This window comes from Sitodiplosis mosellana, unplaced genomic scaffold (genome assembly GCF_009176505.1).
Source record: "Sitodiplosis mosellana isolate CC-2019 unplaced genomic scaffold, AAFC_SMos_1.0 Smas_scaffold_6197, whole genome shotgun sequence".
In the NCBI taxonomy this organism is placed as follows: Eukaryota; Metazoa; Arthropoda; class Insecta; order Diptera; family Cecidomyiidae; genus Sitodiplosis; species Sitodiplosis mosellana.
In genome coordinates, this window is record NW_022601438.1 from 3,796,163 (window position 1) to 3,823,808 (window position 27,646).

Sequence of the window (27,646 nt, forward strand, 5' to 3'; positions counted from 1 at the left end):
TTTATAAATTGAAGTGGGAAGTACCTATACTTCAGAGGTGAAAAACCAAGTGTGCAGCATTGAGGCGCTTATTCCAGAAGACCCAACATCATCGCCAATTTTGGAAAATGATCCAGAAACAATTCGCACAAATTCATCGCAACATGTACAAAAGCTATTAGAAAGTTTGAAGCAATTTGTTGAAGAAGATCCCGACCAACCGATAAAAGGTTTGATTTTTGTTAGAGAGAGAAACACAGCTCGTATCTTATGCAGTGTGGTAAGAGATTTCTTCCAAGCTTATCCGGAATTGAATGTCAACGTGGATTTTATGGTCGGCCAAAATTCCAATATGTCTGACCCAGTTGAAACTTTGATTGGCAACAAAAATAACAACAAAGTATTGGAGAAATTTAAGACAGGCGAAATTAATTTAATCATCGCTACTAACGTGCTGGAAGAGGGCATTGACTTACAAGAATGTAATTTAGTCATTTGTTATGATGAACCGCTTCACTTTCGAGCTTATCTGCAAATGAAAGGACGGGCTCGTATGAGGAACAGTCAATATGTGATTATGACAAATGAGAAGAACAAGCTTCAGAAAAAGTTAATCGAATGGCGAGAAGTTAGCGAAATTTTACAGCAAGTATGTTCCATTCAATCAATTGTTGATAGCAAGCAATCCTGCTGCAGATCATCGCATGAATTAATCAACATCTATATCTTCTCAGCACTTGACAGACATTGCAATTGACCGAAAACCACCGGAGCAGGATTGCATCGATAGAGCCACTGAGCAAAAATACAACGAATCATTCTCAACCGACGATGGATTGGCGATCGTTGATTACCACTCGGCCATTCCGTTGGTTTACCGAAAGATATGTTCACTGTATTAGCACCAGACTCGAACTATACACAACACGAAAAAATGAGTTTAACCATTAAAAATGGTTTTTCGGCGAGTCTTCTGCTACCAATCCAGTCACCGTTGAAAGAAAAAATGACCGTAAGTCGATTGTCAAATAATTTCTATCATCCCGAATGGTCTATATGGTGGTGTACGAAGCGATGTAAAGATAGACGAGAACAGTATGCAATGAAAGTGTGAATGATAAGTTGTGTGAGCGCGTCAAATGACTACTAGACGTACGCTTGTCCTTCGAAATTGTTCTCGTCTATTTTGATTTGTATTTATTTACTTACTTGAAATGAGATCGATGAGGTGTGACCGCGGTATTTTAATAAATCGCATGCAATAATTTTTCGTAGGGAAAAACTTTACCTTCATTGAAATTGGCTAAAAAAAGTGTTGCCTTTGAAACCATCATGGAATTATATCGCCTGGGTGAATTATCCAAAAATCTACTCCCAATCGACTAGAAAAATTGCTTAAACCTACACAAAGACGTTTATTTCAAGTCATGGAATCAGTTTGAGAATGGTGAGTGATTTGAACCACTTTCTCTATCTGTCTCTCTCTTTCGACGTAAATGGTCTATGATTGGCAATTGATTGGCGACTTTTTTAAAAATTTGATTAACGAATTTCATTCACTTTTTTTTGAACGCAGATAAGCCAAAAGAGGCCGGAACAAAGAAACATCATCGACTGCACGATATTCAAGTTCCTGCAGCTCTCATCGACAGCATGCCACGAGTAAACATACAGCTGTATTTGTACGAAATCCAAATGAATCCAGTGTCGGATACTTTTAATATGAGCGACAAAAATATCAAAGTGTTTCACAAACTCCTCGATGAATCATCACGAAGCTATGGCATTTTGACGGCAAAACCACTGCCGCGCATGGCTTCAATGAAATTTAGTCAATCATTCGGTAAAATTGCATGCTCAGTTAGCTACGAACCCAGGCTTATAACTCTAGGCAATCCGGAAAAATTGGCCGAACTTAAGCGGTTCCACTACATCTTCTTCCGTTATATTTTGGGCATTTGGAAGGAGTTTTTCGGGTATGATCACAAAGATTCATTCATGATTTGCCCAACGAACAATAGTCAAATCGACTGGAATATCGTTGAGCAGTTCCAAACTTGGTCGGAATGTAAACCGAAATCTGCATCGGAACGTGAAAATGTCGTCTACAAGGAAGAAGATTGGTTGAACACAGTGGTTTGTCCATGGTATATTCCACACCAAAATGAGAATATGAGATTTGTGGTTACTCACGTGCCACCAGATATGACACCGTACAGCCCATTCCCAGATGAGACATACAAAAATTTTGCAGATTATTCGGAGAAAAAATATGGTCAACGCATCGATCGCATCGTTGAACCGAGCCAATTTTTACTTGGTGTCAAACAAACGACATCCAATTTGAATTGTATAATTCGCGGTGATGGCGAAAAAAATACACGCATTGGAAGTGATGTAAATCTGATTCCTGAATTCTGTCATAATTTCCGTTTTCCAGGCGATTTGTGGTTAAAAGCAATCATTATTCCAAGTGTCCTACATCGCATCCCATCCATTCTGCATGCTGAACATTGGCGTGTTACCATCCAAAAATACGTTGGCCTTCCAACTGCCGAATACACACCGTGTCCTTTGATTGAAAAAATGTCCAAAAAACTAATTGATCAACCAAAGAGTCAAATTTCAAGCAATCAACAATACTTAGACGATGAAGAAGTCACGACTTTGGCTGCCACCAATATTCCACGGTTAAATGCTGAAACAGAACTGTTTGGAACAGAATATGGAAATCTGATTGACTTGCAACGGCACTTCGGCACCGCATACGGGGTTGATGTTAAATATTTTTATAATATGATAAGTAAATTCAAGGTAAAACTAAGCAACAGTAACCGACTCTTGTCACCTCAACTCAATCCGAATGTGCCTGCTTTGTGTGATGTCGAAAATGAGGAGAAATTGCATATCAAAATCCTTGATACAAAACTATTCACACCCAATGCTCGCGGCGTTGAACAGCACGAGCTGTTGGCGGCACTCTCAAGCGCTTCATCGGCTGATGTTTTCCACATGGAATTGTTCGAGGTACTGGGTGATGCTTTCTTGAAATTTGCCACATCTCTGTACTTGATCCAGAAGCATAGCGAGTGGCAGGAAGGTTCATTGACTACAATCAAAGGTTAAATCGTTGGTAATCGCAATCTCTGCTATGCGGCGATCCGACACAAACTACCTGGAATGATAAAAATTCATGACTTTAATCCCAAAGTTGACTGGCAACCGCCTATGTTCAAAGTTGAAGACCGTGTACAGGTAAAACAGCGCTACTTTCCATGATTTTTATTTGAATTTTTTTTATCGTTTTTCTTTGTTTGTGATTTTTATTAGGAGTGCATTGGAAATGATGGGCATTTTACCGCGCGGCGATAGGGATATAACCAGAATGTTGGAAACAAAACTTTCTTCACCTCGCCTTCGTACTTCGAATATTTCTGATTATGACGTCGATTCCTTTTTACCGAATCATAGGGATCTCGAGAAATCGATCGGATACACATTCAAAGACCGTGCATATTTGTTGCAAGCATTGACCCATCCGTCGTATCCAACGAACCGTGTCACCGGATGCTATCAACAACTTGAATTTTTGGGCGATGCTGTTCTCGATTTCCTTATCACGGCATTCATTTTTGAACGTTGTCCGGACAAGAACCCTGGACAATTAACAGATTTGCGATCGGCACTCGTAAACAATGTCACGCTGGCCTGTTTATGTGTAAAATACAATATTCATAGACATATTCTATCGCAGAGTTCGACTTTGAGCAACGCAATCTATGACTTCTATGACATTCAACTTAAATTCAATCATAAGGTGGGCGATCATGTCGTACGATTGATGGAAGAACAAGACATGGCCGAATATGTTGATGTACCAAAAGCACTTGGCGACGTTTTCGAAGCAATAATCGGTGCCATATTCTTAGATACTGGAAACGATCTTGAGGCAAGTTCATAGCATTCATAAGCATGCGCAATTCAACCTCAGCAAAAGCGAAAGATTCACATGGCATATTTTAAATGTAACTTTTTTCCCTTCAATCAATAGGCCACATGGATGGTTATTTATCGACTTATGGAAGAGGAGCTATGAACATATTCATGGCCAATGTACCGATTCAAAAGGTTCGGCAGCTGTACGAATTTCAAAATGCAAATCCAGAATTTGATAAACCGGTGCAAGACAAGGAGGGTATTGTTAGTGTTGACCTTCGGTTTACCTGCAAGAAGGAACGAAAATTGGTGTGTGGCCGTGGAGTCAACAAAAAGAATGCTAAACGAGCCGCAGCTAAGATGGCATTAATCATACTGCACGGTTAAAATTGCTTTGAAAAATCTCCCTCGCTTAAGCGTATTTTTGGCATTTAATCACGTTAGAAATTACCCAGAGTTGGGTGTAAATTTTTCAATATTACCATAAAAATGATCCGAAATTATTAGATGGATGTTGAAATCTTGGAGATGTGTCGAAATGATTTCGGGTACGAACAATTTTTTTAAATAATCGGTTATCGAAAAACTGGTCTATGCGTAGTCTCTAAACGTTGTAATACTTTTTTTCATATGATCAACGAAAAAATATATAATTCAATCTGTTGTTCCGTCCCAATGAAACGTCAATATCATGTGAATATAATTCTGTTCAATTATGTGTTTTTTATTCATATGGGTATTTATAAATAAAGTTTGCTAAGCTGACGAATCAAAGTCAAAACAGTACATTATTACATATCTTTTATTTATTTATAATTTCTAAATAGTTCTTAGTCAAGGCTCATAATTTCTGTCATTTTTCTAAAGTGGTTTTGACTATCGATTACGTTCTCTTTCTAGTTGAACATTAACGTCTATGAATTCCTGCGTACTAAATTCTAATTGCAATTCTTGTTTCACTTGTTCGGTTTTCAATATTCATTGACCATTTATGATACATGGTTTGTACATATAGTATAGTAAAATGGGTGGAATGTGTTAGTATAAATTGTTTTAGAGTTAAATTCAAATTCGGATCATCTCGAACATTTTTTTTCTCCTCTGTTTTATTTTGTTCTGTTGTTTCTCAATTATTTTTATCACAAAAGTTAGCAGCTGCACTACTTTCCCCAATCGGCACTTCATTCAGCACCAATTCCTCAACGGAACGTGTTAGTGAAAAATCTTCGTGCTCTTGACCGATGTCATCAGATTGCAAATCATCGGTGCCGATGGGAAATGTTGAACTGTCAATGCTGCTGGGTGCAAGAGTATCGTCGGTCATATGGTCATTTTGTAGTGATTGCTGTGTATATTGTGTGGATCGAAGCAATTGTGCAACATCATGTGCAGTTAAATTGCGAAAATTACATCGTTCATTTGATGTGGAAGAAATGGCAGTTGTTTGCCGTCTTGGCATTGTCAATGAAAATGAATCCATTTTCTCCAGCGATTTTTGTGATGGGAAATTGGTGGTGGTGTGACGACGCGTGTTTACAATTTGATGACGACATGTTTCACTGTTGAACAAAACACGTGGCCCGAATTCACTATTGTCGATTTCCGATGCGTTCATTCCATCAACATGGTCATGATGATTCGATGTGGTTGCCGCCGAGATGATCGTTGAGTATTCCGGTGGATTTTGATCGAACGATGACTCTAGCGTATGTGTTGGCAACGGGGCACGCTGACGACGATTATTACAGTTTGGCTCGCCCAAAATTCTGAAAAATATGACAAAAGAACAATTAATGAGGATTCTCTTTAAATTGATCGACGTTGTTATACCTTCTAACACTACGCCGTATACTATTGCGTAGGAGTTTTGCGATTCGAGCACCAGTTGCAGTTGTGTACGATGGCGGTGGTGTGTATTTGGGTGGCGCATCGTCTAATGTTAGCGACACTGGATTGCTTTCCATTGTTACCGCAATTCCAATGGCTGGTATCGATGACGAACCGGTTGCACTTTCTGATTGTCTGGTATTCGAGGTTGCACGCGTGTTGCGATCCGTTCGTGGAAGTGGATATCTGTGCGATCTTTGCGATGAACTTATTGGCGGCCGATATAGCAACTGGAATCGCTGCGAATTTCGAGAGAAGAAAAGAAAATGTTGGAACAAAAATCAAATTTTCACTCAAAAGAAAAAGATCTTACATCGAGTATGTCTGGTGGTCCTTTGCTCAAATAACGATACGTTTGCACGATGGCCGCGATGGGAATGATTTGAAAGATGCCAATCTGAATGAATGCAGCTGCTTTACGCGTCCAAATCGGCCAATATGACTGCGAAATGATTCCGCTCCAGTGATAAAAGTCATACGAGTAGGAGATTTTGTATTGCAGAACGCAAAGTGTCAACAATCCGATTGGAAGTAGTAAATTCCAAGAGAGTGCCACAAAAGCGGATAAGGTCAAACCGAGATGCAAACGATTAACCAGAATATCGCCAGAATACGGTCGACCTCGTACCAAGAAAATGGCGAAAATTTGACCGGTCCAAAGTAGTAGAACGAACCATGCGCCGCCGATGACCGAATCCAAAAAGTAGATGATATTGATGCCACTCTCCGTTGTCAATGGTATTCCAAGTAGCAAACCGGCCATGCACGTCAGAAGCACGGTCGTTGATGTAGCTGATATTGATTCGGAATAGTTACATAATGATGTTGCTAGCGGTTTCCACATGGCGCACAATTGAGCCAAACCAAACACCAAAAACATAGTGAAACCCAATAAACTCCAAAATGACGAAACGTTGTCAAGTGTTGCCGCTGCCAGAGTAGCCGGGAATATTTCGGTGATGAGTCTGATGGGTTGCCAGCCACTTTCGAATGAGTTGGGATCGATGCGCTTGTAACTTTCTCCAAGAAACGTCGAATAGCGTGGCAGCCATTTCGATAGACTGGTAGCCAACTGCGGCGGCAACGGTTTGCTCGATGGCAATAGTGAAACTGACGATGTTATGGTCTCAAAACTACCAGGAAAATAGAAAAATCCACGATCATTCAAAATTTGAACGCATGCATTCCCAAAGATAGCGGCCAATAACAAGCCGATCAATGTAAACGCAACCACAAGCAGTGCATCGCGTCGCAACACTTTGTCACCGTCTTGTTGAAACTTTGCCGTTTTACTAAAAATTGAGATGATTGAAGCGCCGAGTAGGGCCCATGTTAAAAATGCTTCTTGCGCCGCAGACAGCCAGCTTTGGCTACAGGTGAAGAATTCCTGCCAATCGGTAGCGGGGAAAATGTTTTGAAATCCGGATAAATTGAGTAGCGTCAACATTTTGATGGTCAATGCAAACAGTGCGATCATTGGCAGTGACGCAAGAGCAATCACAACTTTGCCATACAATCGCAAACCTTTGCACAGTAAAACGAATACAATGAGCCAAACAACGGATAAATTGAATGCCAATTGAAAACGCACCGCGCCCAATCCATTGCCATTCGATGCTCGTCCACCTGGTCCTAGTTGGTATCGTTGCAAAATCACACCATTGAAATAATCGGCAACCGTTTCACCCAATTTCGACGATGTTGACGATGGTTCACTCGTATTTGACATAATTGCAATGCCGTTATCGGATGGGCCACGAAAAAATTCAAAAATTTCCTGCCATCGATACCATGGATAACGGGCCGCAACGCATGAATCTCGCAAATACACTAGCATCCATGCAATGCCAACAGCCGAATAGATTGTCATCAGCGCTTGGACCAGCACCAATGCAATGCCGATACCCTTGCAAATTGGACTAACGCGCCACATTGAGATCGGTCCACCTTTAATATTTGCGCCCAAGCACATTTGCAGCCAAAGCATCGGAATACCGAGGAAAAATGATATCAGCAGAAATTGCACAATGAAATTGGCTGCAATCGGAAAAACCATGTTGGATAGGTTAGTTGGATGAATTTTAATTTTCAACACAATTATGCTGAAATCTAAATAAGTTCATGTTTTATTCAAATGAGAGAGAGGAAAAACCGATCGAAACTCACCGCCGAAAATTATACTAAAAATGGAGAAACGTGAAATGTTGAAAAGGCCAAGTGTACAGCATGTTGCGGCGAATACTCTGCTGAAACCGAATGGCCAGACTGTCGTTTTCGAATTCATTTGGCGTTGTGCAGTGCTACTACTGCTGCTATTGTTGGTTCGATTATTTGATGCCGACGTTACCGTATCGCCTGCCACATTCATACTTCTATGCGGTGTTGTTCTAATCACAGAAATGACAAAGAAAGAATAAAAACCATTTCGTTTAATTGAAATATTTAAATGGTTTTTTTTTCTCGGTTGAATGATTTATTCTTTCAAATCCAAGGTGATTTAAAAGAAAAACCACAAGTTGGCAAACACTGAATTTTTCATCGACTTCAACAAACATCATTCATTAGACATGCTAATCTGGTTCGTTTGTTTGTGTTTCACACACACATACACACATTTCCTAGAACTGCACCGAAAAACCGACTCCCAATTAAGAGCCTCCAAATTTATCGTTCTTCATTTGTTTTACCCTTTCAGTGCAGTTATGATTGCGATTATCATCAGAAGCATTTTATCGATGATAATGAGGTCGTCGTTTTTCAATTCAATTTAACTGTGGCATAATTTTTTCCGTTTTTGTTAAAAATTCACTGAACTTTAACACTTTTGAAACTTTCTACATTTAGATTTCATTCACGATTTAAAGTTAATTCACAAAATATAGAGAGACAAAGAGTGTGAAAATACTTGAAATGGATAAGACAATTGTTCAGCGAAAAGAATGCATTGAAAAGAAAATTCCGAATTCGTAGTCAAGTTATCCACGTCAAACGATTCGTGCATTGCGACTAAGTTTGTGGTGGCGAAACGCGAGCGAGTCCTTCGGCATGATTGATATCCTGCATTGTGCCCATTCATTTGCAGGTTCTTTCTTTTGTTTTGACCGTCGTCCGTTGGCATAGTAATCGAATTGGATTTTCTTCATAATAACGATACACGGCCGCCAACAACTACCAACATGTTCACCCGTATAAGCGAGTGCGGTGTGTTGTGCATGAGCACAAGCTGTTTGGTTCCCTTGACGTGAAAATCGTGAAAAAAGTACTACAAATAAGGGTTTGTTGCTAGTCGGCGCGCATGTGTTTCGCTCACCTTACATTCACCATTCCAATTTATGTTTTAATAGCATCGATATCTTCATTCTATTGAATAATTGCGGTAATATTCGTTGAAATAGTCTTGCATTGAACCTACGTAGGGATTCTAATTGTATTTACATTTGCGCTATCTATATGGTACCTATGATTGAACTGTGTATACGATACGGGTAATAAAAGCAATTGAACACACACATTGCACACTTACTCCGGTTTCTTGTTTGCCGGTCTTTTTTTTTCTTTTCATTTCGGTGTCGTTCAACATTTGTTGTTTGCCAACAATTTTTTTCTTCTTTTCAAGTTCATCTATTTTTCAACTAATTTATGCAAAACTAAAAATATTCAATTTATGTTTTCTCTTTACCCGATATTTGTTTCACCAGCAGATGTTGAACCGCCAGAGCTCGATTCACTGCTCGATCCAATGGATACTGGGCTTGGATTGCGCGATGATGCACCTGAGCTAAGTTCAGATGCCGGGAATTGGCATTGATTTGATAGCCGCTGCTGTTGCTGCTGCAATGACGATTGTGATGGTTGGTTTGAATGATTTGAAGGACTTGTTGACGTTGAGCAGCTCGGTTGCGTGGCACATTGTACATTATCCGTATCGCAATTAACAATTATCCTCTATCAAAACAAGCGATTAAGAGAAACAGAAATGTAGAAGAAGAAAAAATAAAAGCATGAACACAAACACACAAAATGAAAACACGAAGAATGTCAAAGTGAAGCAAAACTCATTTGAAACGAGTTGAGTTGCATGGCATTAAACACAATTATGGGATTGATTATTTCGTCATAGCGCTTGTTTTCAGTGTGATTTTTGTTCGTTAGTTGGTAGAGTGCTGTGTACCTGATTGCCTTCGGCACTGCGTTCGGCTGTAATTGAAACGATACGCGATCGCATTTCAGACCGTCTGCCCAATTGTCTCGGTCTTGATTCTTCGAATGGTGCTGCTGTCGCTGCCGTTGCCGCCGGGATTGTGATTCGGCCAATTTCTTCGTCGATGTTGTGCTCAAAATTGGTTTCGTGTTGTAACGACGATGCGGAAATTGAGCTTGATTGTTGATAATTTGGCGTTGTCAAAATCGTGCTCAAAAATTCATTATTCAAAGAGCTCAGTTCGGGCAATTGATTTCGACTATCGATGTATTCATTATTGGAAAGGACGTGATCAACGCGATGTTGAACACCATTCGATGGCGTTGACATTTGATTATTTTCACAAGCACCGATGACGTTCGATTGGAACAAGCGAGCATTTGTTACGGCAACCGGTGATGACGGTGGCATTGTTTCATTGAAACAATAATTGTCATTATTTCCATCGTAATTCGTTCGATTCAATTGAAGGCTTGTGTAATTCGTATTGGTGGCAAAATCATTGGCCGACATATTCGATAATGATCGGTTGGCGGTGGCGGCGGCGGTTGCTGTCGATGATGACGATGTACGTGCAACTCGGATTGCACCTCTTGGTGAAGAATGTTGCTCCGGCAAATCAATCGGGCATGTTTTACGCATTGATAGACGACGCCAAGACAATGCTGCATTTTTTGGTCGCGTTCGCTTCGGTGTATCGTCAACTGAAATTGTCAGAAGCAGAAACATCATGAAACAAATGAATTCGTTTTTCCCATCGCTTTGTGTGATCTTTTTTTGTTTGTTTGTTTGTTTTGGTTTGTGTATGTAATATAACCAGTAGCTTGGCTTGCAATTTTAATTTACACCTAACGAGACATTCGGAATTGATAATAATGTAATGCTGTGCAAAATTCGTGTCCGTTTTGTTGTACGGTTGTTGTCTTTTCTCAGCGAAATCTTGATTATTACAGAGCAAACGGAGACACTGGCTAGAGCACGTGCATGAAACACACCAAACACAATATTCATGCTCTCGTACAATGTGTGTCTTTGTGTACGGATTTGTTTCTAGTTTTTTTCCTTCTGGTCTCTCATTTTGCTCATGAGCCGTTCATTGGCTAGTGCTGTTGCTGCCTGCTTTTTTTTCGTGCTGTCTCGTGTCTTTTTGTTTTGGTCGAGTGTATACGCTATTAATTCGTTAACCTTTTGTGTGATACGGTAATTAGTTAGTTGGCTCTAGCTGAGGTGAACAATACCAACAACGTAACAACGAACAAAAATAAAATAAAACTACGGAGAAAAGCTAACGTTCTTCAAGACATTTGTGACCAAGCTGATTACGTAATTATCTATTTGTTTCAGTTAATGAATGGCAAAATGAACGGAACAAAAAGAAGAAAGCAATCACGCAACAAAGTTGCAGGCCCAACAACGAGCAACCACCACTCGAAACGATGACTGAGAATTTTATCGATTCAATTGCCGTTTCATAAGAAATTCTTTTCTTTTTCTCCGTATTTTTTTTTTCCGTGAAGCATTTAAATATTGAAATGCCGTTAAATACTTTTCATATTCCGTGAGCCATGGACAATGATGATTCATCCAACGAAAATAACGTCAACAACAATAATAACAACAAAAAATGACACCGATATACAAACGGAACGAAGTAAGCAGCTATTGCACACGTGCGAGTTCACCTTTGTTCGAATTGGTTTTTTTGAGTGAGAGAGAGAGCGCGAGAGATAGAGATTAACAGAAAATGCATTAACCTTTCACGCAGTGACTTAACGCATGTTTACAAATGCTATTAAAAGTAGCCGCTCTCTCAAAATATGAATAGGCGAACGAAAGGAAAACAATCCCCAAGCGAAACATTTTAATTCTTTTAAACCATTTCTAATGCTGTGTAATTCAATAACGTATATGGTATATCACATCGACTTTTCCTCGTTTTTTCTTTACGCTCTACTGTTGTTTTTGTCATTGTACTGGCGCTGGCATTTCATGACAGTGTGAACGACACATATTATTCAATCAGGAACAACACAATGGACAGAACAATGGTGTGTTGACTATATTTTATCACATATAGAATTAGTAAACGAGCGTTAAATTCCATTGCGACTGACGCACATAACTTAATTTCACTGAGCATTTATGGGGCCGATTTTGATGTATCGGTGTATTATCACTAGGGTTGCATTGAGAACAATCCCATTTGCCATTGCGTCGGTTATTATCTGGTCCAAAGACATCGAACAGGAAGAAGAAGAAGAAGCAGATCGAATGAAATATCGAATATTTTTAAGGTGCATTTTCCCATAAAACGCAAAGCCTCAAAGCAGCGATTCAAGTTTGTTTGCGACACAAAGTGTGATTTAAATGTGCAATCAATGGAAAATGATGACTTTTATTTCGTATTTTTCAAGATTGTTTTGTTTTTCGCTAGCAAGAAATGCTCAATAAAATGCTTCTAAATCTTCCTTCTGGATCACATTATTTATGATTTATGGTTTGTTTCGAGTGTGTATGTTTGTGATTTATTTGCAGGTGGGCTGGGAAAATGGGAATGGCTTCGAGGCGATTGAAAATTTTATTGCGTCCCCTTGTGCACGACGAACACAACCTATCCATTTTCCCGTTCGTACAATTCGATTTGCGGAATTTTATTCATTGGCATGCTAGTTGGATTGATTTTTTCATTCACGGTGTGAACATCGCCCCAAAAACTTATTAATCCATGTTTTAATTCACAAATCGATAAGAAAACACAAGTAATTTCTATTTTTATATTATGTACGATTTTTTTTCCTCTCCTTCGCATCGACCTCAATGAACGAAAACAAAAGATATCGAAACCGTGATTTATAGCTTGAAAAAATGAATCACAGTTGTGGTATTCTATATAATTAACGAGTGAACGTTTCCTCGATACAAAGAGAAAAGAAATTGCACAGACACATATTCACGAAAAAAAAACAAAACACACCAAACTTAATCATTTCCAACTTACCACTTTGTGATGTAGCGGCGTCGGTGTTGGAAACGGCAACGCCATTCAATCGCATCGCTTCATTACTGTGTCCCGATACAGCGACTGTGTTACGTAATTTATGTCCACGTTTCAATGGTTGATCGTTGGCAATATCATTGGATTTCCGTTTATTGTCTGCTATTCGTGAGCCATTTATTTTGCTAGCATCATTTGACTGTGCACCGCACTGATTCATTTGAATATCACTATTGCTAATCGGTTGCTGCCAGTTCGATGCACCACCACAAATTGTCGTTGTTGATCGTCGTTGTTGTTGTTGTCGTGGTCGTGTATCATCCATCGTTTTGATGCTGCAACTGTCAATCAATTGTTGATTGGTTTGTTGTGCTGACAAACCGACACTGCCACCGTTACAACTGAGCAAATTATCCACGTTAAGTAGTCGATCAATGTGATTTTTCGATGTTTTCTCCAAACAATCATTTGCTAGACTTGCACTAATTTTCGTTGATGATGATGACGACGACGACTTTGCATTGCCGAGCGATTGTGATGATGCAGAGACGGTCGATGTTGATGGTGCGGACGATGTAGTCGGTCCGTGTGCAGCGCACGCTAGCACATAATCACGATCGATCTCTTCCAAATAGGCGTCCAATTCGAGTAGGCAATCTTCGACTTTGTCGGGATCAATTTTGATGCAACTACCCGTGATTTCGTTTGAATTGGCCGCACTATAGCTGGATGATGCGATCGAGGTAGTGGCATCACTTTTTAGTGATCTTTGGCTTTGACTATCATAATTTAATGCAATCGATTCGCTGCTGGATGTGAATTGTTCATTGTTTTGGTGGCGTTGCATGAGCGCCGTATTACCGTTTATGAAATCGTCCAGATCAATGAGAAGCGAATCGATGTCATTGTTTGTGGTTAGTAGCTCGTTAGAGCTGCTGCTGGTAGTGGTGTGGGCAGCGGCTGTATTCATTTTGGTCGAACTATTCGTGGTGGCATTTGATGAATGTGAACCGAGCAATGTTTGTAACAGCATGGATTTGCGTAACGTTGGCAATACCTTGAGTAAATGCTTTCGCCGTTGTTCCGGTCGAAGTGTGCAGTACGTTCCTAGCCGTTTAAATTCACGAATGACCGTTTGATGTTGTTCATTTGTGGCTGCTGCTGCTGCTGACGCTGCCGTACTTTCACTACATTTGCCAATCGTTTCGGACGAACGCGTCGCACTACTCGACAAATCAACGCTATTGTTCAGTAGTTTTTTCGTCGTGTGATTTAATTTCGTTCCTGATATTGTATTGTCGAATGACACTTTGGTTGGGTATAATACATAACAGTCTCTTACGGTATGTGATTTTCCATCGATATCGGCCAACAGTTGACTATTGATTGCTTCAACTGGATCACCATCGCTGCCGCGACTCGAGCCAACATCTAAATACTCACGTCGATCATTGACCACTGAATCGCACAAATCAATCAAATCGCCATTGATGAATGGTGGACCATGGCTGTTGCCATCACTTTGTGTGGTGGACGACGAAAATTCATGATCATTTAATGCAGCTGAATGACGCACCGATGATGCGTACCGCTCATTATTTACGGATTTTTGTTGGCGATTCATCGACGATGACTCCATACGATTACCAATTAAACGAGCATCATATGCTTCGTTACCATCCTCCGTGGATGATGAACGTATTATAACACCACCACTATTTGTATTATTGCTCATTTTCGTTGTTTAATTTTGCACGATGAATTGCAAATGCGCTTCTTCGATCTTCACACACAATGCCCAAATAAAGTGCACAACACATCACGAGAGTAGTCAAACACTGTCTGATCTCTTTTTTATGCGATGAACACGCTTATTTTCTTCTTCTGTTTTGTCAATAGCAATGCGCTAGGCCCCGGCCAAGTATGTGTGTTTAAAGCTCACGAACATAAAATTATTGTTAATGGGTCGACATGAGTAATATTTCAACGCACAAAAGCGGATATGATGACAACGCTGAACTGTTAACACACCACAAAACTGCTTTATTAAGCAATTAAAGGAATCTCACGCCAAACCACCACGATAGGCCCACCAATGCGTAAATATATATATATATATATATATATATATATGTATGATATTTTAGAAATGAAAATAAAATGCACACACTTTCTTTTGTTGTTCGTTAACGCAGCACCAGCAGAATATCAACAACGATAAACTGGAGAAATGAACACACGCTTGAGCCTAACACACAACACACTCTGTTCGAAACTCGGAGCGCTCACACACAACTGATAAGCATTTACAAATGGCCTAAATTTCAATATCTCTCTCTGTCTTTATCACTTCGTCTCGCTATACGTACATGAACGTATGCTTAAATACATCAAATTACATTATCGCATTTCATTGTTATTTACAATATACATTTGAAGGCACACATCCATTGCATTCCATGTACTTTTATCGATGTCTCCTTTGTGTGCGTCTGTATTTGGTCTGTGTCTCTATGTTTTTCTTTTCTGTCAAAAGATTCCAGTTTTCTTTTTCTTGAAGATTTCTGTCATTGTTCTCTTTTTTTCGCTACGTTACTTCCGTCTCTTTGTGTTTAATTCACGTCTAATCGCCTGAATTCATATACACCCATTTGGGATTATGTCGAGGTGGAGGAGAAATCCTTGTAGAACTTTTTTTTCACGATTACAACTAATTTGTACGCAGCGGATTATTTGCTAGGCTTCACTCGCTGGTTCTTTTTTTTTTCTTGCCACCAAACAGTTTTTACTGGTATTTATTCACACATTTGTCTTTGTCGCACGTCTTTCGACCATCGATCGATTTTCGATAAACGGCTCGGTTGGGCTTCGCAGATTTTCCCTCTTTCAAACGCCTCGTTTTCGTATCCACTTTTCACTGCTACTGTAAAAAATACACGGAGAAGAAGAAGACAAAACAAAAATTATGGTTTAGATTCATTTTTTTTTTCGTTCAAAATTTTCATTATGCAGTATAAATGTCAAGAAGGAAAGCATTATATATTTTTAGCAACTTAATCGGCTATGAAACCATACTGTGTGCGCAAAGCAGCACAGCACCGTTCCTCCGTTTCAACTTCATTTCACTTATATAAGGTTAGTTGTATTTTTTCTTTTACTCTCTTCATCTGCTCTCCTTGGTCAAATACGCGTGTTACGTAAAAGTGTAACAATTATTCAAAATTTCCTACTCATTTCTAACGGTTATATATTTTTTTCTCCTCGTCTGTTTGTCAGCTCACCGGCAAATGAAGTTAGGCTTAGCCTTTTGTAAACTGATTTAAATCGCGGTGTTCGTGACGTTAAATATCCATTGATCTGGCCAAAATCGATTTTGTCGACAATTTAAATTTTTTTTCACTCTTCCTTCTCTGTCAAAATTTCTTGCACTCTTTCATTCGAAAGTAAACCTTTAACATTCGAGCTAAGGCTCAATTAACCAAACACTCATGTGGAGATCGTTTTTTCTCCCAATCGACAATATTTATGAATGGAAGAAGAATGATGGGAATTTTGATGAAGGCGGATACTTAAATAGTTTTATTTATGCTACACTTTTCTGCCACATAGGAATGATCGATTCTTTTTCCCTATGCTAGCCAACGGCAAAATTGGTGCTAATCAAATTGCTGGCGTATGAAAGAAAAACACATCAGTTTGCTAATTAAAATCCAATAACAATTATCATTGTACTGAAACTGCGGGCCAAACTAGTCGTTTCATCGTTATGGTGAGTCAATTTTCTGTATTGTTGCTGTTGTTGTTTATTGCTGAATTTTTTATTCAAGATCTAATTAAACAACGCAAATGTTTCCATTTTTTTTTATTTGCTCAGTGCGAATTACTCACTCTCATCAACTCAAACACCGCTTAGACACACCGCGTGCACAGTTTATTGAGTAGTAGATCTTCAATTGGACATAGAAGCTTACTTTCACGCTTCTAGCCATCGATACGTATGTCGAGAGTCCGAAAATGGAAAAAAAATGCTCTCAAATAATATTTCTGTGACGGTGGGCAACAATTAGCACCTGCGAATCGATTGATTGCCGCGACATAACACAAACAGCACTCTCAAACACACCATTCAGTCTCACCAGTAGCTGAAAACGGAGTGTGTGTTTTTCCATTCAAATATTTCATGGCTTTAGAATGAATAAAAATGATGCGTGAGCGCAATACTTTGAATTAAGATGAGATCAATTAAGATGGTTGGAATGGGCGAGGGAACGAACGAACAAGTGAACAAGATAAGTGTGCGATCAAAGTAGAAAAAAACAGCTGCTGAATAAGAAAAACAGACACACACACGTTCTGCTGTACGTCAGATTCAAATGAATTAATTGTTCATGCACCGAAAATACATATATATCAAAAAATTTGCGTGTGCCAATAGAAATATGACCGGCAAGAAGAGTCGATCCAACATTTGCCAACGGAAATAACTCATTTCGGTTTATTCACTTCGTTCACCTTCTTTTTTCTGCCATTTCTTTCGCTCGTTTTAATTCTACCTGATGTACCAGAGATGTTTCGTCGATTTTTTTTTTTCGTCGATGCTTGTAACTCTTTTTTTTTCCACTGCCACCAAATACTTTAATTATAATTTTAAGATCATTTTATATACTAACACATCGTTAAATAGCGTGTATGTGTTTTTTTCCTTCATTTCGCTTCATTCGCACGAGGTTTGATGCGATATTGAGGTAATGATTCTTGTGAATGTGCGTTGGTATTGCTTTGTAATGCTTTGTAATGATTTTTTCTGATCGGATCGCTTGAGATGGAAAATACAATGAAGCGATTCGAGGGCGCAGAATAGACACAAACTCACAAGCACATACGAACATATAAATTGAATCGACTCGAGTCGAGTCGAGCGAACAGCAAACCTGGTGAAATCAAGAATTCAATGATCTTTGCGAACAAAAGGCGATGTACGCTCACTCAACGAAACCGTGTTTACCGGCTTTTTCTCCCGTCTTCTTCTTCATTTAGTGTTTTTTTTTCTTCTCATTTCTCGCCAGCACTCTGTCTTACTCGTTTGGCTTGTTTCCAAAGCCAATTTTACCGGCCCCGTAAGTGTTGTGCCATTTTGAATTCTGACATCGTGCGTATATTATACATGTGTGTGTATGTGTCTGTATGTTTGTGTGCAGTTTTCAGGGCAGAACATTCACTGAAAGCTAAGCATAAATTGCGATAAACACTAAATTGGCCACTCATTTTTCTTTCAGTTTCATGTCAAAGTTTACCATGAAAGAAAAAAAACACAAGCAAATTGAATAGCATTTCTACTTTTTTTCTCTATTGACATTTTGCAGTGACTCTGAAGTGAGTTCGTATTAGAAAAGGTTTACTTGAATGTTTTTTGTTTCTCTGTTCGCGCTGTCAAAAATCTAAAGCAGATTTGGGATATGATTTCTTTTCTATTAGTCAGCAGTGAATTCGTAACACTTTGCTGCACTCCGAAAAATGATTGAAGAAATTGAAGAGAAAGAAAAAAAAGACATAGCAACAACCAAACGTACACTATATATTATTCACTTTTTTCGTATCTATTCTCGTTTCTTTCACTTAATATACTTCTTTTTGACATCGCAAAAAATTTTGTTATTGTGAATGAATGGAAAAACATGACAGTGATTGTGAATCAACGACGAAAAAAAAATCTATTACTCAATTCATTCATAATGAACGCTTGTCAAACACACAAAAATCCAACATTTAGCGAATAGCAGAAAAAACAAGCAAATGCCACAGAAGAGAAAGCCAAAGCTGGAGCCCAAATACTTCTTGCTGCTGGTTTTCCGGGTTTTTCCGTTTTTTCATGCCAAGTGACGATCTTTGTCGATTTTAATATGAATCGAGAATCATTTGATTGGAGCGTTTCTTTCTGGGGGCAGAATTATTTGTGGAAAACGAAATTTTATTCTTAAAAAAATGAGATCTTTAGATCTGACACTTGCCATTCGTTTGTGTGATGCAGAAAAACTGACATTTGATTTGCGTATGAACAAAAAAACATCATCGAATGGCAACAAAATATTGCAATCAATTAGTGGTACATCGTTGTGGCACTTGATCAGATCTATGCGATGCGTGTACCTCGTTCGATTTCCATGACGATAAAAACTCACAAAAATCATGAAACATAAAACGAACAACCGAAGAAGATGCGAAAAAAATTGAACGTGCCAAGCGGTGGTAGAAGACAGAGAAGCTCATGTTGTATCGAAATGAATGCGCTTGCCATGCATACAATCGAGCAACCCAGTAGTGTGTGTGTGTGTGTGTGTGTTTTTCTACTTGGAAATTCAATTTTTGGTGCTGCCAAGCGAATGATCGTCGGGACCGTCGGACGATTCGCCGGTGGAACCAGCGCCAAAAAAATATTGTTATTTACCTGAATTTTAATTATTTTCGGTGTTTTCATACGTTTTTTTTTTAAATTTTAATACATACAATTCGTGTATATATTCAATTGTTTCCGAATCATTAATATGCCCTGCATGATGACGATCGCACACAAAATATACTCAAACGGATGGATTTATTATTCGCGAAGATGTTTTTTTTAAATTGGCGATATGGCTTCATCGTTGCGGCCCGTATAAATTAAACTGTTGGAAGAGTTTTTGTGGTGCATTTTCGGTGGAGAGAAATTATTATTACACCTGCCACTTAAATAAACAAAAAAACGTATGAACACATTCAAAATTATTGTCTATGAGCCAAAATGTCTAAGAAACGATAAAAAAGGCCGAGAAGAAAAATGTCCATTTGTAAAACTGTTGATTTTCGTCATTAAACTGATTCGCTCAGTCAGAACGGTATAGGTAGCCAAGATAGTTCGGTCTGAATAGATTGAAATCGCAGGGGCCGAAAGATCGTGTGAGTGTTGCAAACAACACTTGGTCACAGTCATCGATCAAAGCATTTTTCTTTATACCAACAGAAAACAAAATATGATTCTTTCGTCATTGATAGAGAGACCCATTGTTTAGTCATAAGCGTATATATGGAGTATGGAAGCGTGATTGAAATTGGGTACACACACCCGTTCTCCTTCTCACTGGCTCTGACTCTCATGCACACACACACACACACACACACAGCCACACACTCAGAAAACGACTCTCGGAAATGTTATGTCTAGTGTTTTCGTCTTTATTGTGTAAACTTTCCATTTTACAATTAATAAATTTTGTATTTGTATTATATGCTGTGAGTTGTTGTTGTTGTTGTTTTTTCGGATTGGTATTTTGTGTGCATTATTGTTTGTGTTCCTCATAGCTGAACAAAGCAGAAGCATGATATGCAGACCATTTTATGCTGGCTGGTTGGTGCCAATATTACTCATTTTTTTAATATCCAAACGTCTTTTCCGTTTGTTTGTAAATATTTGTTTCGTTATTGTTGTTGTTGTTTTTATTCGAAAATTATTCATTTCGTCGTTGTGTTTTGAATTAGTGCACGACAGTCGAGAGTGAGAGAGACAGAGAAAAACCCCGAAAATCATTCAATATTGAGAATTACTCATAGAGTTATAATAACAGTATAACGATTATGACATTACAAAGAGTGCATTGCATATGCAAGCACAATGTGTGCGCATCATGTCCAACCATTTCCGGTGAAATATCCGTAAAAAAAGGAGCCATAATAACCATACCGCCGCCGCTGCCAAATGGATTTAACGATGAGTGTAAAAAACATGTACAACATGAGCTGCAATAACAAACATACCACACAAATGAGATGTGGTGTGCGCAAGCAACGCATATATGCATGAATAACAGTAAAACATGGCACAAAACAGAGAGAAGAAATAGAAGAAGAAGAAAACGCACGCACATTTGCAATTAAATGCAGCTGAGAACAGCCATGCGAACGAGCCAACAAACAATGACAAATAAATATGATCGGCGAAACAAACTGCTTGCAAATGTTCAATAGGAATGTACTCCATTCGAATGGTTCTATCGCTTTGCGATCATCGATCCCATCGGTCTTGCTCTATCCGAATGGAATAACTAAAATCGTGTACTTCATCCATATTTGCACCATTCGGTGGATTACGGTCGAGATGGATGGCCATTTTAAGTGTATGAATTATTTACGATAAACAGTAGGGACCAGTAGAAAAATACTGATAACGGTTCATCAAGAGCGGGCGGCCGCAAGAGGAAGATAAAAAGAGAGCAAGCGTGCGAAAAAGGAGAATAATGTTATAATTTTGTTCCATTCCTCCGCTGAAACTCGTTGGACAAATGGATGAAAATGATTCATTCGCCAGGCGCGCGCGCGCTCTCATTCCAATTACGGTGATTGATGTGGATTGGAATTTGTATCGATTGTGTAACAATCTCCAACAAACAACCGATTACGACTTTTTAGGCGCGACACGCTCAATTTGTTCTATGACCGACCATTGCCTACGTGTATCGCTCAGCTCAAGTTTCAATCCCATACGAAATCATGATAAAATGCAATAGGTTTCCTCTTGTTTTCTTCTTCTTTCTCTCTCTCTTTCATTCTGTCTCGGGCTACTCTGACTATTCATTAATACTTGAAATTGTTGCGTTTTTCACGTGTAATAATTACTCAATGTAGCCGACCTAAATAAAACTGTGCCGCATTCGGGGACACATTCGGAAATTTCGTGGTATTTGAACGAAAGAAAAACAACGAAAAATCGAGAATCACACCGAAAAAGACAAATACGAAAACGGAAAGAGGTTGGGTCATACTTCAATATGAATCATAGATAAAATGCATTGGTTCAACAAAAAAACTACATTCAAATATGATAAGCTGCTTTATTACTGCTTGCATTCCTCATTATCGGGCCAAAAAAGTAGTTACACAACGAACGAGCCAGATCGGATAAAGCGACCAAACGAGCGAATGCTTCTTGTCTCAGCGATCCAATATAATTTCAAACGTAATGGGTGAACGAACAGCATATATGCTCTTGAAAATCCACACGTGCTTTGCCGTTCAAAGCATTCATTGTGCATGTTCAGTAGTAGCTAATAAAATCCAATATTTTATGACATCAAATCCATCACAAATGTAATAGATGATGATAGTTTTTTGTAATAAAGTAGTGAAATGAAAGATGGAGAGAAAAAACTGACATGAAAAAACACACAATTCGGACGTTACAACCGCTAATCATGATATGTGTACAAAAGTGTATGTGTGTGCATGATGGGCAGGCAATGCTCTTTTCACCAATGACGGCAGCTCACCGATCGAGGCATACATTTTATATATATATATATATATATATATGCGCATGTCTGAGTTTGTGCAACGGATTTCAGTGTACGATTTACGAAACGATAGCATACTCAACAACAACAACAACAAATACTCACTAATCATTTAATCCCGTACCGTGAAAATAAAACGATTTTTTTTTCTGAAGAAAAAAATTCTCGTGAAAAGCGCAGCATTTTTTCGTGCTTGGATTTGATCAATACTTGAACACAATGAATAGGCAAAAAGATTCAGCTTACAAATCAAACACCAAATCAAAAGCGATTTCTCAAAAAATTGAAGAAAAATACGTTAAAATTCAGGGGAAAAACCAAGTTATGGATATAAAACATCGTAATTTTGGGCTTTTCTCCCTCTCTCTCTCTCTCTCTCTCTCTCTCTCTCTTTCTCCATCTCTCCACATTTCGTCTATGTTAAGACTGAAATTATTAATAATAATGAGCGTTGAATGAAAAACATCGAGCAAAAAAACATACGAGAAAAACAAATCTAATTCACGAATCATATTGTGTGCACACATAAAACAACGAAATAGTTTCAAAATTTCAAAATTAAATGAATATGAAAATAACATGTGGCCGCAATTCAGATACACACGAATTTAGATATGAAGAAAAAGCCAATTTGGCTTAAGACCCAAACCATTTATCTCAACTGTTCGTGTTCATTTCGAATTTTGTTTTCCAATTTGGATTTGTCGCCTTTTTTCCGCCACACAGTCATTCAACTGTTCCCTTTTTCAAGTGTGACAATCAATCTGAAAGAGCGACACAAATGTTTAATGTCATCTTTTAACAAACCGTCGAAAAATGAGCAATTTTAAAAGCAATTAACTTAATTCAGACTAAACATCGGAGGAGAAAAAAAACCGCGATCGCGATGATGTTTTTCTTTAACTGCACACAAAAAACCATAGAATCTTTCAGTTGGTTCATACGTGCGCATGCAGATGAACAGACATAAAGCTCCAAGATGTTACAATAGAAATCCGTTAACCGTCTTTTTTCTGGTTCAAGTCTCGTACAATGTGTGCAACGGTACCTTCGACTTACTCGCTTCATTTAAATGGATCTATCAATTTGGATACGTGGTGTTGTTGTTGTTTTTTTTTTTCATTTTATTTTCGGCAAATCAGAAAATGAATCGATGATGATGAACAACAACGGCACCGTTAAGTATAAATCCATGAAATGATGCGACATAGTTTCGAAAATATATATACCTCAGCATACACACGCATACATGGGCAGACAGCAAAAAATGGCTTGTTGATTAAAATCTTGTTCTTGAAAGTGACTGCCAATAGTAAAAAAAAACGTTTCATCGGTCTATTTATTCATATCCGTATTCAAAATCAGACGCTTTCGCGCACACACACACACACACACGCACACAGTCTCGCAAAACGCAAATGAGCAGCAGCAGCAGCAGGCAACAGAGAAAACTATTACGCGCTTAACAACAATTTAAATATCGCTCGAAATGCCTCCGAGAAATTAGAATGATGGGAAAAATGAATTTTTAATCGTGTTGCGTTTGTATTTAACAATAATGCGAATGTCAGCGGAAGAAAAACATGATGCATTAATCACGTTCGTGCACACAAACATACACTTTGCGATCATATGGCCGATTGTTCCATCTGATAGAGACTTCGCGGCAACTCTCAACAAATCAACCCGAAAAATAGAGACAGCGAGAGAGAGAGACAGAGAGTTCAAGAAATCGAATGAGGTGTTTCAACGCAAGAGAAATCACGGTAGTACTTGAATACTGCTACTGCGGTGCAGCATTCGTCAATAAATGTTTGTGACGTTCAATTACCAGGGCACTGGGTACAATTTTACAATAATTATGCGATAATTGAATACAAAAGAACACTATAATTAATGAGCGCGTGAAAAGAATTTGTTACACACTGCACAAGCTCATTTCTATTGAACGTGATTTAAGCGCGGCATTTGAAGTTTGCCTGTGTGCGTGTCGATTTATGTTGTTCATGCATTCACAATGTTAGGATGCGTAATCTTGCCGTCGACCAAAGTAAGAGAGAGCCACAGAGTGAGGAAGAGAAAGACACATTGATCTGACACACTCAAAAAGTAGCTTTTGCTTGAAAACAATAAACGGTAATAAATGCTTGCGATTTTCTTTGTTTTCGATGCGACTTACTGAATATGTTGAATGTGTAAAACGGGAGAAAATGATGTTAAAACAGAATGAATCGATGGTGAGCGTTATGAAGTGAAGAAGGAAAAGCAAATAGGTAAGAAGTTAAAACTGTAACTACTATTCAAATGGATGATTGGAACGGTTTTTACGTGATGGTACGCGCGCACCAAGCTCCGATCGCATGGATCACTTGTAATCGTTGAATCGATTGCCGTTAAACGTGTTCTGAAAATTGAGTCGCATTAATAGCGACTTCAATTTAATGTCAACAATTCCGAATAGAATCCGAGAGTGGCGTGGAATATTTACATGGTCTTTTTCTGGATCTGATCTACTTGGCCTGTTAAGAGCTTTCTACCTCATTCGGTCTATCCATATTATTTCTTTGTATTGTAATAGGCAGCATCGTGGCAATTGCAATGCATTGCTTGCCATTCGATCGATAATGACGAAATGATGTCGGTTAGAGTTTCGTTAAGTCAGGAAATGCATTTTTTTTCGTTCGGTTTGAGCTTCATTTTTACTGCCGAGCGCTGCTTGCTTTCAAGATGTATTATAGTAAACGAACAGATAATAGTTTTATGTACTTACCGATAACTAGTTATCTCCGCCGAAAACGTGCAGCGCCGCAGATCTCATCAGCGAATTCTTCTTCTTCTTTTTTCAATCACCAATTTCAATGTGATCCGTTTTTAATAGGCGCGCGCTCTCTCTCTCTCTCTCTCTCTCTCTCTCTCGCGATACACAAAAAACACTTGCCTCTTCGTTGTATCGTCTCCTCTACTACTTGTTCGTCTCGTTTTTTTCGATTCGCTCTATGTTACTTTGTTTATTCTTGCAAACAATTTTGAGATGAGCTACTTTTGCAAATAGGACGGTTCTGGAACTGTTTGCCACACAGCTGCCACACATATAACATATGCGCACACTGATCAACCTGATCGCGAGCACATCATGAGAGTGTTAAGAACTCGTTGTTCATTCACTATGATTAGTATATGATTGCGCGCGTACGGTTTATTCGTACCGAATTGGGTTCGCAATAAACAAGACGGCAGTTATCAGCGTTTCAATATGATTGCCTTCTTCTTCTTCGGTTGCTGCTGTTGCTTCGTTTCGTATTTTCGTCTACCGTCTACTCGTCACGTATCTTTATGTTTTAACATTCTAGCAAGCCATTTCCATCATGTTGTGGTGTTTCCGTTTTTTTTTCTGCGATTCTTTTTTGCCATCACTCAAATTGCATTATCTGTTGCAAATGAGCCGCAGGTGTGTGTGTGTATTTTGAGTACGCTTGCAATACGATGATGACTTTTATTTTTTTATGTTTCACTATACACAACGCACATGCACACCAAAGCAACTCAACTCGATGTACGCGAAACCAAATTTAACCGATGTAGAAAAAAATGTAGAACAACAATCAGTAACACTGAATTAATTTGCTGTTTGCGCAAATCGTCTTTGGAGTTCTCATGCACTGGAAACAACGAAACAAGCTGAAACAGAAAACAATATGAACATTAGAAGAGCACGAACATTAGAAATGAGCAGCAAATGACTCTACGACTTGAAAGTACGATTGAATGAACGAACGAACGAGCAAGCATAAAACACACTCCACATCACGTTCAAACACCAGTCAAAATAGCAACGGGGAGCAAGATTTTCAGAAGAAAATTACAAAACAACAACAACGATGCACATTTTTGCACTTGAAACATTGCACGAGAAATTGTGCGCAAGATTCAATAGCACCATTTACATAAAATTCTAATTAAAAACCAGCGTAATGCTTAGAAGCAGAAAAAATAAACAAATAATAAAGGTGCTGAATTCAGCTTACGCACAATATTGGCATAGATACACATAGCGCGAAGCAAATGCAAACAGCATTTTATCAATGGCATCAAATTATCGAACGATAATCACTATGTTTTGTGATTGCATCGAGTTTTTCCATATTTGTACACAACTCAAAGTAATTGACAAAACGATGGGTCTGTTTCCTTTCAATTGCTTCTTTTCCATCTCTCAAATATACTTTGTCCGAAAACTGTTCATTGTTTTTAATTTTTGGAGAAGAAAGGCAAAGCTAACGACAACTTAAACGAACAAAAAATCATGCTTCACAATCGCTGATTCCGTTGCGGCCAAAAAAGAACTATTTTGGTGAAAGTTCTGACAAAGCGAAATGCAAATGTTCATTTTAAGTCAACAAGAGAAAAAAAAACAACAACGAGATTAGTGCTTACTGTATGGAATTGAATGAGAACAAGAGCCGAAAATGAGTTTATGTTGCAACCAATGACGACTACATTCGTTGACCATATACGAAAATGAAAACCGAACGAAAAACAAAATTACGACGACGATGAAAGCAAAAAAAGCAAAACAATGGGATGAACTGAAGGTATTGGATCGAGAGTAACAAAAATGCACACACAAAACAAACAGTCACATAAAGAGAATAAGATCGCGGCGTCCGTACATAGCCGACCAGTCAGCTAAGTAGAAAGACTTAAACTGCGTGAAGAAACCGCCAGCAGAAATGCTACGACTCGCTTGTCTCGGATTAATAATGCGTGGTTCGATGTAGTTGTGTGCGCGATTCTATGCGTACATTTGTTTGCGCGAAAGATCGGCAACAGCAGCGCTGAACGCATTGGAGAATAATAACAAAACAAAAAAAACAAAGCAGTAAGCAAGCAAGCGAGTGAACGAACGAACGAACGAAAGAAGAAGAAGAAGAAGAAAGAACACACATAGAGAAACGGTCCCAAACAAAGTTTCAACTCGAATATTAAAAATGGCAAAGCATTCTCAAACCGACACCAGTATATGCTCCGCACACACACACACATCATTACATTTTGCAGCTCAACATTGCTCAAGCGGAAGCAAGCGAAACAAAAAAAAAGCAGTGAATAAATAACAAAAACACAAAACCGAAGCAAACAGTATGCTTTTCACCGAAGAGTAGGTGCGCGCATTCGGTGAGCCGGTTGGTCCGTGATCGCGGTGTGACTGTGGTGCACACAACAAACGCTTTTCTCTCTACACTCGGCTGACTTCTTCGTCTCTTCTGGTCATTTCGTTTCGATGTATGGTTTTTTCCATGCAGATTTTCCGTTCGAAACAGACACGAT

General features: G+C 38.7%; 2 protein-coding genes across 6 annotated transcripts; one reads left to right on the forward strand and one right to left on the reverse strand.

The window, feature by feature from the left end:
- Positions 1 to 7: 7 nt before the first annotated feature.
- On the forward strand, positions 8 to 4,701 carry LOC129577096 (endoribonuclease Dicer-like; the record flags this gene model as incomplete). The annotated part of the gene is given in 8 exon segments (XM_055463557.1): positions 8 to 628; positions 714 to 874; positions 949 to 991; positions 1,255 to 1,426; positions 1,556 to 3,242; positions 3,310 to 3,928; positions 4,031 to 4,072; positions 4,075 to 4,701. Coding segments are annotated over 8 exon segments (3,573 nt in total), but the record flags the coding sequence as incomplete, so codon positions are not given.
- LOC129577304 (uncharacterized) lies at positions 4,610 to 27,020 on the reverse strand. Of its 5 annotated transcripts, none has more exons than XM_055464089.1 (9): positions 26,753 to 27,020; positions 25,089 to 25,996; positions 13,002 to 15,918; positions 9,974 to 10,707; positions 9,482 to 9,747; positions 7,969 to 8,189; positions 6,116 to 7,839; positions 5,746 to 6,041; positions 4,610 to 5,681 (listed from the first exon to the last, which is right to left on the reverse strand). In XM_055464089.1, exons 3-9 carry the CDS (start codon positions 14,731 to 14,733, stop codon positions 5,042 to 5,044), a joined length of 5,613 nt encoding a protein of 1,870 aa, XP_055320064.1. In that variant the 5' UTR covers positions 14,734 to 15,918; positions 25,089 to 25,996; positions 26,753 to 27,020; the 3' UTR covers positions 4,610 to 5,041. The 5 variants fall into 5 exon arrangements, with proteins under 5 accessions (XP_055320064.1, XP_055320063.1, XP_055320067.1 ...); XM_055464088.1 differs by having other exon boundaries at positions 13,002 to 15,921; positions 26,753 to 27,004; XM_055464092.1 differs by lacking the exons at positions 25,089 to 25,996; positions 26,753 to 27,020 and adding an exon at positions 16,887 to 17,153.
- Between the last annotated feature and the right edge of the window lie 626 nt (positions 27,021 to 27,646).

What these genes read in the sequence shown, in the direction of transcription:
- LOC129577304 (XM_055464089.1), bottom strand. Translation starts at nt 14,733, where the DNA reads ATGAGCAATAATACAAATAGTGGTGGTGTTATAATACGTTCATCATCC. An exon ending in CGCCGCTACATCACAAAGTG is followed by an intron (nt 10,708 to 13,001) that starts GTAAGTTGGAAA and finishes TGACAATTTCAG; the next exon opens with TTGACGATACACCGAAGCGA. An exon ending in GCTGGTGAAACAAATATCGG is followed by an intron (nt 8,190 to 9,481) that starts GTAAAGAGAAAA and finishes TTCTGTGATTAG; the next exon opens with AACAACACCGCATAGAAGTA.